This window comes from Eptatretus burgeri, chromosome 4 (assembly GCF_056783735.1).
Source record: "Eptatretus burgeri isolate ZD-2024b chromosome 4, Ebu_testis_v1, whole genome shotgun sequence".
Taxonomy (NCBI): Eukaryota; Metazoa; Chordata; class Myxini; order Myxiniformes; family Myxinidae; genus Eptatretus; species Eptatretus burgeri.
Window position 1 is genome coordinate 26,372,443 of NC_140964.1, and position 18,299 is coordinate 26,390,741.

Here is an 18,299-nt window from a genome sequence, read left to right on the forward strand (position 1 = left end):
CCATCACTTCCCCAGGTCAACGGCGCACACGTACACGGCCATCCACGTGATCTCAAAGAAAACGGGACTCATCGGACCAGGCGCCCTTCTTCCACTGCTCCAAGGTCCAGTTCTGATGCTCGCGTGCCATTGTAGGTGCTTTCGACGGTGGACAGGGGTCATCATGGGCACTCTGACCGGTCTGCGGCTGCACAGCCCCATACGCAGCAGGGTGCAATGCACTGTGGATTGTGACACATTCCTCCCGTGACCACCATTAAAATTTTCTGTGACTTGTGTCACAGTCGACCTTCTGTCGGTTCGGACCAGATAGGATAGCCGCCGTTGCCCTCGGGCATCGATGAGCCTTGGGTGCCCAACACCCTGTCACCGGTTTGTGGTTTGTCCCTCCTCGGACCACTGTCAGTAGGCACCCACCACTGCTGACCGGGAGCACCACACAAGCCTTGCCGTTTCAGAGATGCTCTGACCCAGTCGCCTGGCCATAACAATTTGGCCCTTGTCAAAGTCGCTCAGGTCTTTACTCCTGCCCATTTCTCCTGCATCCAACACATCAACTTCAAGAACTGACTGTTCACTTGCTGCCGAATATATCCCACCTCTTGACAGGTGCCATTGTAACAAGATAATCGATGTTATTCACTTCACCTGTCAGTGGTCATAATGTTTTGGCTCATCAGTGTATATACATACATATATACATACATACATATAGACAGGGTGTCCCAAAAAATGTACCCACATTTTGGCTCCTCATAACTCATTGAATTTTTCATTTTTTTCAGATCAAATTGACCCTAATAATGGCAGAAGTACGACTAGGTGTTTAAGAAAGAAAATTCATCATAAAGTGCTCCTGGAAGCACGAAAACATCATGGAAGTGCAAAGACAATTTAGAAGACATTTTCACAAAGATCCACCAACGCGACGCACCATTGCTCACATCTGAGATAAGTTTGAAACAGATGGAACTGTGCATGACGTCCATAAGGAGCGTTCAGGAAGACCACGGTCATCAACCAACCCCACAAAGGAAAATCAATTGCTGGAAACCCTCTACCGATCCCCACAGAAATCTGTACAACAAATGGCTCTTGAGACAGGAATCCCCAAATCAAGCGCCCATCAAATTTTGAAGCGAATTAATTGGAAAAGTTACATTCCAACATTAATCCACGCTCTAAATGAAGACGATCCTGACCGGAGAGCTGAATTTTGTGAGTGGTATCTGGGCAAATGCGAAGAAGATGCAGCATTTCCATCCAAAATTGTTTGGAGCGATGAGGCCAGCTTCAAGTTAAATGGCTCAATTAACCGACACAATTGCACCTACTGGGCTCCTGAAAATCCGCATGTTACTATGGAACACCATTTAAACTTACCAGGGGTTACAGTGTGGTGTGGGATATCAGCATTGGGCATCCTCGGGCCATTCCTTTTTGACCAAACTGGCACTGGGGATGTTTACTTAGACTTGCTGCAGGAATCCGTTGGTCCACGTGTCGAAGAGATATTTGGTGGCGAAGAGATTTACTTTCAGCAAGATGGAGCACCTCTCCACTTCCATTGTGATGGAAGGGCCTATCTCGAAGCAACTTTTCCAAACAGATGGATTGGGCGAAGAGGTAGTGTTGAATTCCCTGCACGTTCCCCAGACCTCACTCCAATAGACTTCTTTTTTATCGGGATATCTCAAAGATAAGGTTTACGGCTCAAAACCAGCAACAGTCGATGAGCTGAAAGAGGAAATTGAAAGACAATGTCTTGCAGTTCCAAATGAAATGATTCGTAACGCTGTTGAATCCATTGGTCCACGTTATCGGCTGTGTTTGGAACGTGATGGCCGTCAGTTTGAACATTTGTAACCATGCATTTATCCATTTAACCATTAATCTTGTTTCTAAGTCAATAAACAATGCATTTATTATCATTTAAAAAGTGAGTACATTTTTTTGGGACACCCTGTATATATATATATATATATATATATATATATATATATATATATATATATATGTATATATATATATATATGTATATGTATATGTATATATATATATATATATGTATATATATATATATATATATATATATGTATATATATATATGTATATGTATATGTATATGTATATATGTATATATATATATATATATATATATATATATATATATATATATATATATATATACATACATATATATGACATGTACAACATGGTAAGCCTGGTGTTGGCTTAGTGGTTTGGGTGGTGGCTTGGGATCCTCGGGTCCTGAGTTCAATTCCTGTTTTCCACTGAATTAACACCAGGGGGTTGACTCAGCCTGTGATCCTTCCAAGGTTGGCGAAATGAGTACCAGTGTACTGGTCCTGGTGTATGCCCCGATTAGAATAGGTGTACCATATCCCTGTGTGTCGTGAGGTGCGATTAAGGTTGGCGTCAGGAAGGGCATCCGGCCATAAAACATTGCCTCAAGAAGGGAACCATGATTGCATGGAGCTCACAAAAAGCTAACCCCTGCTCAGCAGGAAAAAATGGCTGTAAAAATGGCTGCATGTACAGCATGACACTTGCATGATGTGTGTGTGTGTGTGTGTGTGTGTGTGTGTGTGTGTGTGTGTGTGTGTGTGTGTGTGTGTGTGTGTACATATATGAAATCTATGCACATGACGTAAGGGTCACGTTGCATCTCGGGTCAGTGTTTCTCCTTTCACATATATACTGAAACACAAAAGAAACTTACCACCTTTTAAACCTTCAAATATCAACAATAACACTGCGTGTAGAAAATGTGTGAACTTATTTGTGGACAATAGTGTCCTCACTGTCAGACAAAACGGTCACGGATGGTCACTTGAACCTTCAATGGTCACTTTATAGCACAGCTGTTGAACAGCCGTTTTGACTGTCAGTGATAAGCCAAGAGGTACGGGATGATTTTAATGAGCTGCACGTGATGTCTTGATATTGGCTTTAAAAAGGCCAGTGCAAAATGGGCATTTCAATCAACATGCCAAGATTGTCAAGGGATCAACGGCAGTGTGCCTTGGGCATGCTGCAAGGCGGATTGAGCTACCGTGAGGTGGCACGTCGCCTTGGCTGTTCACACCAGACGATATCGGCCCTGGTGGAGAGAGACACCCTTCACAACTCTGCAGATGACAGACCTCGATCAGGGAGGCCAAGAGTCCCCACTGCAAGGCAGGACAGGCAGATGGTCCTAAGTCAGATGGCTTCAGACATTGAGGACTGAGTGGGACAGAATCCAGCAGCAATCCATGCAAAGACTGGTAGTTGGTATGCGCCGCCGATGCACTGCCTGTATCCAAAACAATAGTGGCCACACACGCTATTGAAAGGGGACTGACATTGCACCCTGTGCTGTTCTGTACTGTAGAACAAACGAATGAGATGGTGTATCTTGGTCAAAAACTTGACATGTCATCAATAAAATGCCAATGTTTCAATTAGCAATTGTTGGTTTGTTTTATTTTGAACTGTAACAATTTTATTACATTTCAAACAAGTGGTAAGTTTCTTTTGCATTTCAGTATATAATAAAATCAATGTCCTTAAACTTCTGCATGAACTGTGAAAAGCAATGCTCCAATGCAGGTCTTCATGCGTTCATTCAATTTGCCTTCCACAATTGTACTACGGTGATGTGCTAAATATTTTCGCTCTGCTATACTTCCCAGAGAAATATCTCCATCCAGAGAGAGAGCTGCTTCAGATTGTGAAAAAGAAAAAGAAACTGTTGTGCTGCCATATGCAGCATGAAAAACAATCTGTCCACGCACAAATTAATCACTTGAAAAGCCTCTGTACAAAGACTATGATGTTCAAACAAATAATGCAGGGACACGATACGACTGGGACCTTTCGACACCAGCAGCTTTAAACCAATGCAACTGCATAGATCCTGGGGGTGGTTGAGGCAAGTGAGCTGCAAACTGTACTGGTGAGTACTAAACAAAAGTGGCCACACTTATGTCCTCTGAGGTTGGGTTGCAGATAAAGTACCAAGTGGTGTTACTGTAAGCCAACATTAGGCCAAAGACCTACCGAAGCCAGCGCCTTTCCAAGAGCATCACCCGTTTGAGAAGGCCCACTTGTGATGGTGCTTCTGGTCGCTGCAAACAAACAAAAAATGTCAAATGTTTTCCTTCGTCAAGGCCAGGATGCCCAAAGTATTATTGTGCAGGCCTTTATTAACCTTGTAACGTGCTCTTTAAAAGGGCAAGCATTTCCGGGACCTAATTTAGACTCACCAATTGTTTATTCAGAAATGATACAACGTCAATTTCACGGACCAAATGATAAACACATCTCTAAAGACTGGGTTTCATACGATGATGTCACAGGGGGAGCAAATGGGATAAATGTTCATTGCGAATCATGTGTTGATATCAGCACTGTTAAGCGCTAGTTCCACTGAAGGGGAGAGATGGTATTACGTAAGAGCAATCTCAAAAGGCTACGCATGAGGAAACCATCAAAGGCATTGATGAATATCAGTTGATCAAAATGTACAGCAACTGCATTGAGAGACAAATGCATCATGCATAAATCCATGTACATGCATCGATATAAAAGTTATTTTTGATGTAAAAAATTATCGAATTACTTTGACGTTGTCACCATATATTCATAAATACACAATATTAGAATGGTCAAACTACCTTTCCTCTTCCAAGTAAAAAAACCCCAAAACAAACAAACAAACAAACAAAAAAAAAAAACGTAGCTATGGCCCTACCAAGCAGCAAAAAAGCAATAAAAAAAAAGTATGGTGAGGAAAAAAGTCAAAATCAATTGCCATTGTTTCGTTTTACCTAATACGGCATCAGTGCCATTCACCGAGGGTGCGCGCGATGAAACTGCGGCATAGTTGGTATCGGGCGGTGGACCCCGATGAAAGGTAGACATCGGAGGAAGGCCTGTGGGAAGCTCATTCGGAGAAGCTGACCTTGTATTGTAGGCCTGCAGAGGACGCGACGCTCATCAGCGGCATCCAAAGCCCAACAAACATGTTCGTGGAGTTCAGCAAGAAAAACTCAAAAACAATTGTTGAATCAAACATCAATGGCAATTTACATTTTCACATATTTCAGCAACGGATAAATAGTGATAAAACAAAACGAAACCAAATGAAAAACAGACTTATTAAAAAAAAAGCTTCCAAAGGTGGATGGAAGTATACTTTCACCCATGTTTGTTTGTCTGTGAGTCGCATATCTCAAAAAGTTATAGACGTTTTCTGACTAAACCTGGTGGACAGGTTGAGTGTGTGATAAGGACGAATTGGTTCGATTTTTGTGAAGATCTAGACCCGGATACGAGAATTAAAAATAATTTTTCGGTGATTCTTCACCATTGAGAGATGGTCCCAAAAGCGACACACAACACGATATCTCAAAAAGTTGTGGATGAGTTGGGTCGGTGACAAGAACAAGCCGATTAGATTTTGGTCCGGATGCAGATGCAATGTTAATCATCACGTCAGGCAGTGGAAAGTGGGATACAAAACGTAAACTGTTTAGTCTGGCGGAGGTATGCACTCTACTGAGTGCCGTTCTCGTTTGTAAAATGTAATGTAAAAGAGGTTGAAACCGTTGGTCATGTGCTCCCTTGTCATATACCTTCACAAATGCAAAGTACCGTGGAAGGTTCGACGGTACCAAAAGCAGGTTTTGATGCGTAAGTAAATGTATCAACGAACAACAACAAAAATCAAATTGGGTTGCGTGTACATGACCTTCTGCTTTGTGACCAAACTCCCCTCAAAAGCATTCCCACAATCCTCATCCTCCCCAACGTGAGGAAACACCCTTTGCACACAGGCATGCTGACGGCCTACCCTCACTTTGTCGTGAATGCATAGACCTGTTAACTTCAAAACAGAAAAATCCCCTTTTCAATATTAAGATGTCAGAAGGAACACAATTAGAACCCAACTGCAAATTTTGGCAGATGGCATCAATAATTCAAAGGGGTAGTTTCTAAAATGACCATCGAGTAATAATCAAGGCAACATCAATGTTAGTCGTTTAATGTTTTTTTTTTCATCAATTCCAAGCGACTCAATGGAAAAGCTACTGTAATGACTCAAGGAAGAGAGTTTCAGCCTGGAGTCATTATGAGTCTTCAGCCACCCGTGCAATGACAATCAAAGCACGGGACATGCAGAAAATGCGAACCTGCTTAAACTGCTACAGTCCAAGTTGTGCTGGACATGCAAAAAAAAAAATGCTATACCACAGTTAGAACAATCAAGACAAACATGGTCCATCTCATTCCAAAGGCTCACGTTACAGTGCCTCATTGCTACGGAGCTTTACGGCCCTAAGGTAATGCTGGGAAGTTCTTGGCGCTCTCCTTGGCTGATCGCCAATGGGACAAAATTCTAAAATAGCTAGTGACATTCAAACTGAGCAAACGCATTACTCACGACAACAGAAGTTTCCCTTTCCACAACATACCGTGATGCAAACATGCATGGAAAAATTACCAAGTGTCGACCCTCGAGGCAGGGCAGAGACTCACCAAGCGGTCATGAACATTCACCCCTCCGTATCCGGGCGCTTGGACCACATGCGTGGCAGAAGGAGCAACCAACCCCCCATAGTTGGAATGGCTTGGCCCATTTGAAGCCGACGGCCACAGGTCTGACGATGGGTGTGACCCATCTGAAGGCAGAAACAAAAAAGACATATCTGTCGTCATCATCCCGTGTTGTGATAAGCGACACTGGCACAGCTATCAGACTGCCGAGTTGATACCTGGATGTGTGTGCACAAGGTAGTTTGTGTGAGCGTGCTGTTGCATTTCACCAGGAATATATACACGTGACATGGGCCACGACGTTGGGCAATTTTTGCAGTAAAGTTTACAGTCTGGAGTACTTCCTCCAGTTGGAAGCCACGACATAATGAATCAATCTTCGAAATGTTTAATTTGTGGCGAGACTTGCCACAAGCACCCATAAACAAGGCGAGAAGTTGGATTATGAACTTAAAGTAACATATGTTAAAGGAAACAAAATGAATCTGCAATGAAATGTAACATCAATGTGAATCATCATGCCAGGCAGGGGAAAATGTTTGAGGTGTGGTCAAGAGAGGGTTCATAAATTCAATACGGGACTTGCTTCAAACTCGTGTTAAATCTCCATGCTCGCAAACTGTTAAGCCACCCTCCAACTCCCCCCCAAAGTAGTACAAAATGTCTCATCCTCGTCACCTTGCATAAAGTAGGTACCCGAGAACATGGCAGCTGGAGGTTTGGCTTGCGTGAAGGCAGGCTCAGAATCCCTGCCGTACTCATCTTGCGATGTGGAAGAGGTGTACACCTGGACACACAGGTACGCGAAAGACCCTTGTTCATCGATGCATAACAACTCAAACATCACATCAAAATCACAGGGAAGTAAAACGCAACCACTGCACCATGGAATCAAAGCAACTACCAATGTCCAGAAACAAAAATGCGTGTATTCCGAGCTCTTCCAAAAGGCTCGACTCTGGATATTAAAAACAATTTTGCTTCAAGAAAAGGTACGTAGAAGGCGGCAGATGGATCGTGGCTTTTCTTTGGACAGTGCTCACCTGAGTTGTGAAGCTCTGTGTTTGTTTCCCATTTATAATCACTCTCCACTTTATGTTATCCAATTTTCCCGAGAAATCCCAAGAGGCTCCAAGAGTAGATAAGGTTAAATTTTCTAATTTAGAGAAGCATGGGAAGATTTTAACCCTTAGTTTGGTCACGGGACATCAACTATTAATTACAGCATCATAAAAGCTCAAAATTCATGGAAAATAGTGTAAAAAAAAAATGAAGAAAACAACAAAACAAAGCCCACTTATAAACAGTGACACCAGGGTGAATTTTGCAGAGCAAACACACTTGCCGTATACCCTAACACATCTTGATGCCATGACCCTCAAAATCAATGAAATTGAACACAATTAAGCTGAATCCCTGGACAGCAGGTCGGTGGACTCTCCATCTTCAATCACCTCCTTTCTGGTCTTGCACAATCTGCACAGTACTTGCTCTGTCTACCTCTCTTCCCTCTCTGACCACTCTCCCCCACCCCCCCCCCACCACCACTCCAGGTTCTGCAGGGCACACACATGTGCCAGTAACCACTTGTGGTCAAACTTCCAAAGGTGGAGGCTCACTGATCACCTCCACTGAATTGTCCTCTTCTCTTTCACTTGTGGAACCAACTTCCTCAATCTGTTTGATCGCATTCTTCCCTCGAGGGCTTCAAAATATCTATTCACAAACACCTCAGGTCTTATCCCACACATACTCATGATCTTATCGACCATCAATAGTTTCCCCAAGCTCACCCCGTTCCTTTTGAGGTTATTGTTCCCCCCCCCCTTTCCCCCATTTTTTTTTGTTCCATTTCCATTGAAACCTCACTTTTGTCCTGACTCTTCTTGCTGTGTTTGAGCTTGTATCCAGCTCGTTCAACCCCTGCATCCTCCCCACCCTCCCCTTGATCTCGTTCTTCCTCCAAGTGTCCTCTGCTGTATCCATCTATGCTACTACTGGTGTGGATTCCCCATTTCCACTATTTTCTTATTGTTTTGTTATATTCTGGTCCATTCTGTGTTCTCACTCTTCCATGAGCCTTGACTTTGATTCCTTGAAGGGTACTTTAAAAAAAAAAGAACAAACAGTTATGAAGAGTTGCCAAACTTGGAGACACCTCTGAAGTATTCAGTTTTGGTCAGGTCAGGTCAGGTATGGGAGCATGTGCCAGAACAGCACGTCGCTGCGTCCACTTTCCACCGGTACTCCAGGGGCCTCCGTCTGGCCATCCCCCAGGCAGATGCCAGGCCCATGCCCATCTCCTTGAGATGATGGTCAACCTGCTGCAACCACGAGGCACGTGGTCGGCCCATTGGCCTCCTCCACTCACGAGACTCCCTCGCTGAGAGAATCTGGTGAGCAGGATCAGCGTCAGGAAAACGAGCCACATGTCCATACAGCCGCAACTGACGCTCACGGACTATGCAGGTAACAAATCTCATCCGAGTCTCTCTCAGCAACCGCTCGTTGGACACAAAATCCGACCAGCGATAGCCAAGGATTCTCCGAAGAGACCTGGTACCAAAGGAATTAAGTCTCCGTCTCAGATCCTTGGTCAGAGTCCAAGTCTCGCATCCAGAGAGCAAGAATGGAAGTACCAAGGACCTGAAGACTCGGACTTTCGTCCTCCCGCACAGGTACTGGCAGCGCCACACCCCATGATCCAGTGAATCCATGACTCCCCAGGCCCGACCCAGACGTCTATTGACCTCTGACTCACAGCCAGCAGAGACATGAATATCACTGCCAAGGGAAGTGAATCTCTCCACGACCTCAACATCCTCACCACAAACAGACACAGACAGGACAGCAGCATCCAAGATGTCACCGAAAGCCTGGATCTTAGTTTTGACCCAAGAAACCCGTAATCCCAGTGGCTCCGACTCCTCATTCAGCACCTCGAGGGCCCCCAAAAAGGATATCGAAAGTCTCCGCAAAGATGACTGCATCATCTGCAAAATCAAGGTCCGAGATCTTGACATTCCCAAACGATGCACCGCAGCTTGATCTCTCCGACATCCTCCCTAAAATCCAGTCCATACAAGTGCTGAAAAGTGTGGGGGCCAGTACACACCCCTGACGAACTCCAGTAACAACGGGAAATAAGTCAGAGATGGTACCACCACACTTCACAGCACTCTCAGTACCAGAGTAGAGTTCAGACATCAGATCGATCAGTTTTGGTGGCACCCCACGAAGACCAAGAATCCTCCAGAGGGCATCCCGATTCACTGAATTGAACGCTTTACAGAGATCAACATAGGCTGCAAGCAGCCCCTGCCGAAACTCTCGTCTGCGTTGGGTGAGGACACGAAGAGCAAGGATACGGTCAATCGTTGACCTCTTTGGTGTAAAGCCTGACTGCTCTGGACGCTGGTACTCAAGCAGATGGTGGCGAACCCTATCAAGAATTATCCGAGCAAAGACCTTGCCCGGCACTGAGAGCAGCGTCACCCCTCGGTAGTTGTTGCAGTCTTGGATGATCACCCTTCCCTTTCCAGAGAGGAACAACAAGGCCCCTCTTCCAATCATTTGGGATGATGCCTGTGTTCCAGGCAGAGCACAAAACTGCATGCAACGACACGAGTGCAGCATTTCCACTAGCCTTGAGAAGTTCAGCATGGATGCCACAGATCCCTGGAGCTTTGCCCCGTTTCAACTGGTTCACCGCAGCCCGTGTTTCCACAAGCGAAGGTGGACCACAGTTGATTCGAGGGTCAGCAACAGGGATTGTAACACCCTTGACATCCAACTCGACAGCTGGGGGATTAGCCTGGTACAACCGCTCAAAGTAACCGGCCCAGCGGGCCTTCACTTCAGATTCCTCTGTCAAGAGCCTACCACTCTCTGCTCTAACTGCAGTGCTCCGAGGGATGGGCTTGGATGAACGCAATGCGCGAATTCCCCTGAAAGCGGGACGAGAATCACCTGTCCACATGTGATGCTCTACCCCCTCACAGATTCCTCGCACATAGGCCTCCTTGTCCACCCTCAGTGCACGTACAGTTTTACGCCTCAGCTCCCTGAACAGCTCAGCTTTGCCATTCAGCCTGACCCTGTGACTCTGGTCAATGGTATCTAGTGTCCCTTGAGAGACAAAATTCTTCTTTGCCCTGCGGTGAGTTCCAAGACATCCACCGGCAACATCAAGGACGGTGGTCTTGAAGGCGCTCCACAACTCTTCAGGACAACCCCAAAGCACCCAGACCCCCCAAGTGTCCACTCAGCCTGTTCACAAACTCCCCAGCTACTCTCTCATCCCTGAGCTTGCCAACATCCAGCCTAGGCTGGGATGGTACCATTCTCCAGGATTTAAGGTGCAGCTTTAGAGTTGCTACAACAAGCCTGTGGTCAGTATTGAGGAACTGTGCACTCCGGTCGGCCCTGCAGTTCTGGATCATCCTCCAACGACCGTCAATGAGGACATGGTCAATCTCCTTTGCCACACCGCCAGCGTTGGAATACCAAGTCCAGCGATGAGCTTGTGGGCACTGAAACCATGAACCAGCCACCCTAAGTCCATGACTTCTTGCAAAGTGAAGGAACTTAGTGCTATTCTGGTTCATAGTTCCTGACCCATGGAGACCAACACACACCTCATAACCATCCCTATCAGTTCCAGTCGATGCATTGAAATCCCCCAAGACTAGAAGTGTATCTCGTCTGGGGCACTGATCAACCAAAGACTCGAGCGTGGCGTCGAATGCATCCTTCACGGTGAGATCACTCGCCTCAGTCGGAGCATAAACAGAGACCAGGGAAATGACACCTAAGGAGTGACGAATCCTTAATCTCATAATACGCTCGTTGACCGGCGTTACCTCAATTATCATTGGGGTCAGCTTATTGGACACAGTGACAGCAACTCATTGGGTATGGTAACCATCAGAGCGACCAGACCAATAGTAGGTGTAACTACCCACCATTATCTCGCCGCAATCCGGTCTCCGAACCTCAGAGAGAGCTGCAATCCCGATGTCCAAACGCTTGAGCTCAGATGATAACAGAGACAGGTGATCATCCTCTCTTAGGGATAGGACATTCCAGGCACCCACCCGAAGGGACCGCCTCAGGTTAACCCAAGGAGACCGCCGTCTGGTGGACGACACCTCAGCACCACTCCGACACACTCTACCGCAATCTGACCCAGGGATGTTACCCCGTGGTTTCCCTCCTCTCATCAAAGATTGGGGGTCCCGAAGGCTTTGCCCCAATCCCGTCATCCGGTGAGCTGCCCTGCGAAGGGAAGTTGTGCAGGAGGTACTCCCACGGAGTGCGTTTTCAGATTTTTTTTGCGTTTTTGTTTTTTGCGGAATGAAGGGTTTTACGGTGGCCGGAGTGCAAATCCTGCCACCAACCTCCTAATAAGAAGTGACCCAACTGCAGGAGGACGTCCGCAGACACAGTTGGGCACTAGATATGGATGGCCGTTGGCTCACAAGGAGCTCCTCCGCCCTTTGACAGGTTTTGTTTTTAATCCTGCTGGGTGTCCATATCCAAACACCCTCCTTACCAGAAAACCTGGTGGGGGAGACGGTTTAGTCGCCGACAACCCGACCATGGAACAGGTTAGTACAGGTTTACATGGTACCTGTAGCAGGTCACAGATCTCACCTGACCTGACACTTTCAGTTTTGGACGTGACATTTTCGGCCAAAATATTGTATATTGATCGATCAACCAGTGCAAAAAAAGATTCAAAAGGTTTAGTTCGTAGTTACCCTGAGAAATGTGACAACTAAAATGTCAACGAGGAATACAAACAGACACAAAACTACGAAAAGGGACAATTCAACAAATCCAGGAACGTCAAATCAAAGTTGAGAAGGATTATGGAAATTATGGAAATTAACATGGCAGCTCTGGGACATCCCGTCTGCTGTTAATTAGGTGTTGGACGTTAAAGATCTCATGTCGTCCTTTGCGAAGAGTAGGCGAGCTAAAGCCGGCACCATGAACAAATTCTAAATTCCTGCCCTAACCCCAGTCGAATGTCAGGCACGGCAAGCCGATTCGTGAAAGACTTGGGCCAAGCTTCCGCCGGCAAACCCCACAAAAGCGTGGGAATAAATTGTGGCCATTAAAGAAGAACTAGAAGAGGATGGCAGCTCTTCGTGTAGTAGATAGTAGAAAAATCGTGCAAATTATGATACAAGCATCAAATTTGGCATTTCTGTACTGCGGGGATTTCTGATCAAATCTGCCCGATTGGCCATTTGAAAATCAAAATTTTGAAAAATTTGAAAAGAAAAAAAAAAAACCCAAAAAACTTTGAAGTCACAGCTGGCTGAAATTCTTGAAGCGCAAGTGAACATCCCAGACAGAGAACCAAGGGGAGATACAGTCATCATTGATGGCTCAGCACTTATCAATGCCCTACCTCCACGTACTTCAAAGATATTTGATGACTATGCTAAAGAAGACATCATCCCAAAAGTGGAATCCTATGGTGCCAGGTACGAGAGGGTAGATGTAGTTTTTGATGTGTACAAGAAGTCAAGTCTGAAGTCAGAAGCAAGGTCGAAAAGGGGGCAAGGAATCAGAAGAAGAGTGACAGGAACCAGTAAGACCCCAAGTAACTGGAGAAGCTTTCTTCGAGATGACAGCAACAAGACTGAGCTGTTTCACTTCCTTGCGGAAAAGATGTGTGAAGCACAGACGACAAGCACAGTCATTGTCACAAAAGGAGAAGATGCCATTAGCAACACAAAGAAGTCACTGGATGCTGTGTCTCCATGTTGTCATGAAGAAGCTGACACTCCAATATTTGTACACGCCAGGGATGCAACGACGGATGGTAGCAAGTCCATTATCATGAAGGCTAATGACACGGACGTACTAGTCAGAGCAATATCTGTACTGCCATCCTTACAGGAAATGGGTCTTGAGAACATGTGGATCACCTTTGGCCAAGGAGCCAAGGCATGATGGATTCCAGTCCATGAGGTAGTTTCTGCAAGAGGGCCTGAGAAAGCTGGAGGGATCCCATACTTCCATGTGTTCACTGGATGTGACGTCGTGTCTGCCTTCTGCGCTAAAGGGAAGAAAACTGCATGGCAGACTTGGAACGTCTTTGATGATGTTTCTGAAACATTCACCAATCTCAGCCAGCATCCAACATTGATTCGTGATCTTGACTTTTTTGAAAAAAAAAATTTTTTTCAAATTTTTCAAAATTTGGATTTTCAAATGGCCAATCAGGCAGATTTGATTAGAATCCCCTGGAGAACAAATGTGTCAAATTTGATGCTTGTATCATCATTTGCACGATTCCTCTCAAAAATTGCTGTTATCTGCCCCACTATCTGGAGATGTTTCCTTCGGTTCGCTTTCCCAAGGAGATTGCTTGATGCATGATGGCAACTCATAAAACCAGCAATCACAGGGAGATGAAAACGACAAAATAAGCAACAATTTTATTCATTTCTTTTTCAAAAAAGCACAACACAAAGGAAATGTGAACCAACAATTATTTTGCTTAACGCTGTCGCCACGGTGTTTTTAACAACTGGCAGCGAAGCTTCAAGGCAGTTTAAGTCTGATTTTAATAGTTGTGTTTCATAAATATTTATGGACAGCAGCATAAAAGCACCGAATCCGACAACACAGTGACGTGAGAAACAAATATATGGGGGGGGGGGGGGGACAAAAACAATTATATACTTTTATTACCATCTTTTCTTTTTATTATTATTATTTTTTTTCCATTATGAACCGGAGGTATTCCAATAACATTTCAATAAACCACGTTTTGGGCTTCCATTATTCGTGCCGAGTTAAAATGCAAATCCCATTCAGATGAAAAACTATTACCATACGACGGCGGTTTGGCATTTGCAGCTGAAGCTTTCAAGTCCTGTTGCTATTTTCTGAGGCAATTTGTTCCGGAAAATGACTGCGGCTGCTTTGTTTACAGCACAGTTTGTACACGGGGATGGGCGACTTCCAAGTTTAATTCTCACTGTCACACGACAATCTTCTCTCACACCAACGTGACCGTGTGGAGAAGCGAGAACATGGCACCCATTTAATCGATGCCGCAAGCACTGCCTCCCCTTGCTTTCAATATGGCGAGAAGCCCTTGATGTAGCTTTCATCAGGTCAGGTGGTGAAGTATGTAACCGACCCGACAGCACGCAAGCCCTCAGACTTGTCCCCTTACTCAACAGCAACAACGATAAAAAAAGGGCTCACAAGCCAAGCAGCATTGTAGTTGTTGTTACAGTAGCGAATGTATATTAGATTGGGATTAAGTTCCTTATTGAGCCCACAAGTTGCATCACTACTGCAGCAGCAGCAGCAGCAGCACAGTGAGCAAATTGAGAAGAAAGGGGCAAGCAAAGTAATTGCTGGAAATTTTTTGCATGCTCAGGGGGGAATGACATCACACAATGATGTCACTGTAGCTTGGTGATGACACAGGGGAACTCTTTATAGACTGTGACTATAATAGGAACCAAAAATAAACAAACTCTCCCAACAGTATCAGGATGAGAAGTGCCCCCTTGTTGTGATAAGAGGGGTCAAGCCGCACGACTTACAGATATCAGTTTATTTGAATCAAATATTCATATCCTTGGGATGAGGAGCCACGCGGCTTGGAAGAATCCCTCGAGGTGCACCAAATTTTTTATATATATATTTTTAAGCCAGGTTCTCTTCTTATTTCTGATTGATGTCAATGGGAACCCCCCCCCACCCACCACCCAACCCCCCCCCCCAGTCACTGTGCAAAGCTGCTTTGTTGTGACGAGGGGTAAAACGGGAGAAAAATGTTAATTGGTTTTGAAAGGGCGACTCTTGTGACCTCTGTACCCCCTCAAAAGTTCACACATCTGCAGGCAATTAAAATGCGGGAACTGTGGGTGCAGCAGAGTTAACAGGGATGCACAAAGGGGCCTAAATTACAACCGAAATAGGCATGCTGAGGCCCCATCCGTGTGTATGGAGAGGATATTAACTTCACAGGCGCAGCAAAATTCAAAGTCCTGCATGGTGTGATGGCCTCAAAATGGAAAATTAGTGTATTAAACAACAGAATTAGTTTTTTCAAAGTGTATTCGATCCACAAGCACTGTGGATGGGAATGGTAGCGAGGAAGGAATGAGAGGTGGGATAAAAATGTTTTTGATAAATTTGGGCTGACGTTTTTTGATCAATTCTTGCAGGAGGAGAAATTTTATTGGAGCCAACAATCATCAATGTAAAAAAATTGAAAAATCACAGAGTGACACTTGGCAAAATGGAACGGCATTCGGTCGAGCACCTACCTCCGCCAGGCTGAATGGTTTACATTTTGTATTCCACTGATAGGTCGGATCTGAATCTGGACCTTAACCAAAATCGAATCGGCTTGTTCTTGTTACCTAACCAACTCATCCACATAGTTTTGTCATAACTCGTCCACAACTTTTTGAGATATGCGATATCGTTTCAGCCCCATCTCTCAATGGTGAAGAATCACTTAAAATTTAAATAATAATCATGTCTGTATCCGGATTCGGATCTTCACCAAAATTTCGAACCTGTCCACCAAGTTCCGCTGTCCTTGGATCAAGAATTTGAATCTTTTGGTCAACATCCGAATTCTCGAATACGGATCCGGATTCAGATATTCACCAAAAAACGAATCAATTAGTCCTTTTCACATACCCAAACTGTCCACAAAGTTTCTGCGAAATCCCTCCATTACCTTTTGAGATATCGTGCTATATATCGTTGTCAGCCCGATTTCTCAATGGCTATTCACAAACAATATTCACCATTGAAAAAATCTTTTAAACCCTATTGTCCTAAAGACCTCAGTTCACTACCAGCCTCTGTCAAAGCAAATATAATTTATAATGGAAAATGAAGAATTAGTCTTGCTGGTGAAGGCCAATGTCAATCTGCGTCAGCTGACCGGTAGAACGATGGATGAACTGAACAGGACGTTGATCGAGGTATGATAACTACCGTGGGAAGAAAGGAGAAGCTGAGGTTTTGGACATTAATCCCCTCCATTGGAACAAAAGAGGGCGTTTCGGGCATTCACCCTTCGTTGCTGGCGCTTCAGGCGTTTACCCCCTTAGTCGGAGCAAAAACGGGGTTAACACCTTAAATGTCGGCTTCTCGTCGTTTCCAATGGCGGTTGGCAGATCTAGATCCGTGTTCCGTTGATTCCATCCATGACATGATTTATAATGAGAGATGGCTGAGCAAAGACGTTTCAACTTCGATAATAGATAGGATTCTGAATTTTATAGTCATAATTATCGGAAAATATAATGTAGCAGCAGGTGCATAAAACAAGATAAAAGTCATTAACCCTTCAATAAAATTACAGGTTGGATTCATCTTGTCAATTCAGTCAGTGTTTAACAGTTATTCACCAAGCAGGCAAATATAAAATCATTACAAGTAACACAAGATGAGAGCTTTAACAAACGGACAATGAGACAATGCACAACAAATGCATTGAGGGGGGAAGGGTGGAGGGTGGAGGGGGGAGAGAGGAAAAGAAAAAGAAAAAAGAAGAGAGGAAGAAGAGGAGAGGTGGCAAAGTGGAGGCGGGGAGGATGCGGAAAGGTGAGGAGGAGACAAGGAGGAGGATGCAATGAGGGGAAGGAGGTGAGGAGGAAGGGGATGAAATAAAAAGGAAAGGTGAGGAAAGATAGGGTGATTTGTCAGGAGTAATTAAGAAAGGGAAAGATAATGGTATCAATACAAGAGTGAAAGAAGTGAACAGAAGAGGAGGTCAAAAATTCAGCCATCTTTGCTAATGTAGACTCGGTGGTGTAATGGTTAGAGCGTCCGCTCCGAGTCTGGGAGGTTGGTGGTTCAAACCCCGGCCGAGTCAAACCAAAGACTTTTAAAATACCACATGATGCTCCCTTGCTTGACGCTCAGCATTGACAAGGATAGAGAAAAACAAATTCTGGGAAGGCAATGGCAAACCACCCATTATAACCCTTGCCAAGAAACTGCTTCAGCAGCACCGAGGCTCTGTAAGGAGTATGGCACATCAAAATCAAATCAAATTATGTAATAGATCCTTTACATTATGGGGTTGTGTTTTTGACCTGCACAACCTTTATCGATTTACAACACATCAATATTTATGGCAATGGGCTGGCAGGAGAGTTCAGAGGGAGCATACTCGCCTTTGAGACGTCTAGTCTGGTTTTGAGTCACAAAAAGACGAGAAACTGTTGGATTGGCAATTCACATGCAGGGCGCTGCATCAGTGGGTGCGCTATCCTTGGGAAGAACGTTAATCTGGCTGTCCTATATGCTAGCATTCGCTGGTGGTGGTAAAGATCGCACGGCACCTTTTAAAAGAGCAGCCATTGGGTGCTAGTACCCCAGCCAAATTTTAACTTCCTGCCCAAACTAACGTAATGAAGAGCGACAGCAAACCATCAGGTGCATTTCCCTGCAGAGTTTAGGCTGCAGTGGTGTTCTGAAAAGAGAATGGCCATGGATGGAATGGATTGGTCAGAACTATTCGTTTTTGGAGAAAGCCAAAAATCCCTCCACGTTTGGATCCACACCGAATTCTTGGACCAGTATCCATGATGTAAACATTGGACCTGAACGCGTCTTCTCAGAATGTTTCTATTCTCGATGGCAATGCTTCTGTATCGTTCCCACAATTTTCTTATCGTCACGAAGTGTGAACGAGCCGAAAGATATTCAAATGTCCAAACGGATTA

The 18,299-nt window shown here is 44.8% G+C and overlaps 1 protein-coding gene across 1 annotated transcript in view; it reads right to left on the bottom strand.

Annotated features, from left to right (window-relative positions):
- LOC147027672 (transcription factor 12-like) overlaps window positions 1–18,299 on the bottom strand; it is a 415,122-nt gene that overhangs the window by 54,381 nt on the left and 342,442 nt on the right. The window contains exons 10-13 of the mRNA XM_085877215.1: window positions 7,243–7,351; window positions 6,547–6,689; window positions 4,836–4,983; window positions 4,066–4,133 (exon numbers count right to left, since the gene is read on the bottom strand). Coding sequence (XP_085733341.1) covers window positions 4,066–4,133; window positions 4,836–4,983; window positions 6,547–6,689; window positions 7,243–7,351 — 468 coding nt within the window. The remainder of the gene's footprint in view (window positions 1–4,065; window positions 4,134–4,835; window positions 4,984–6,546; window positions 6,690–7,242; window positions 7,352–18,299) is intronic.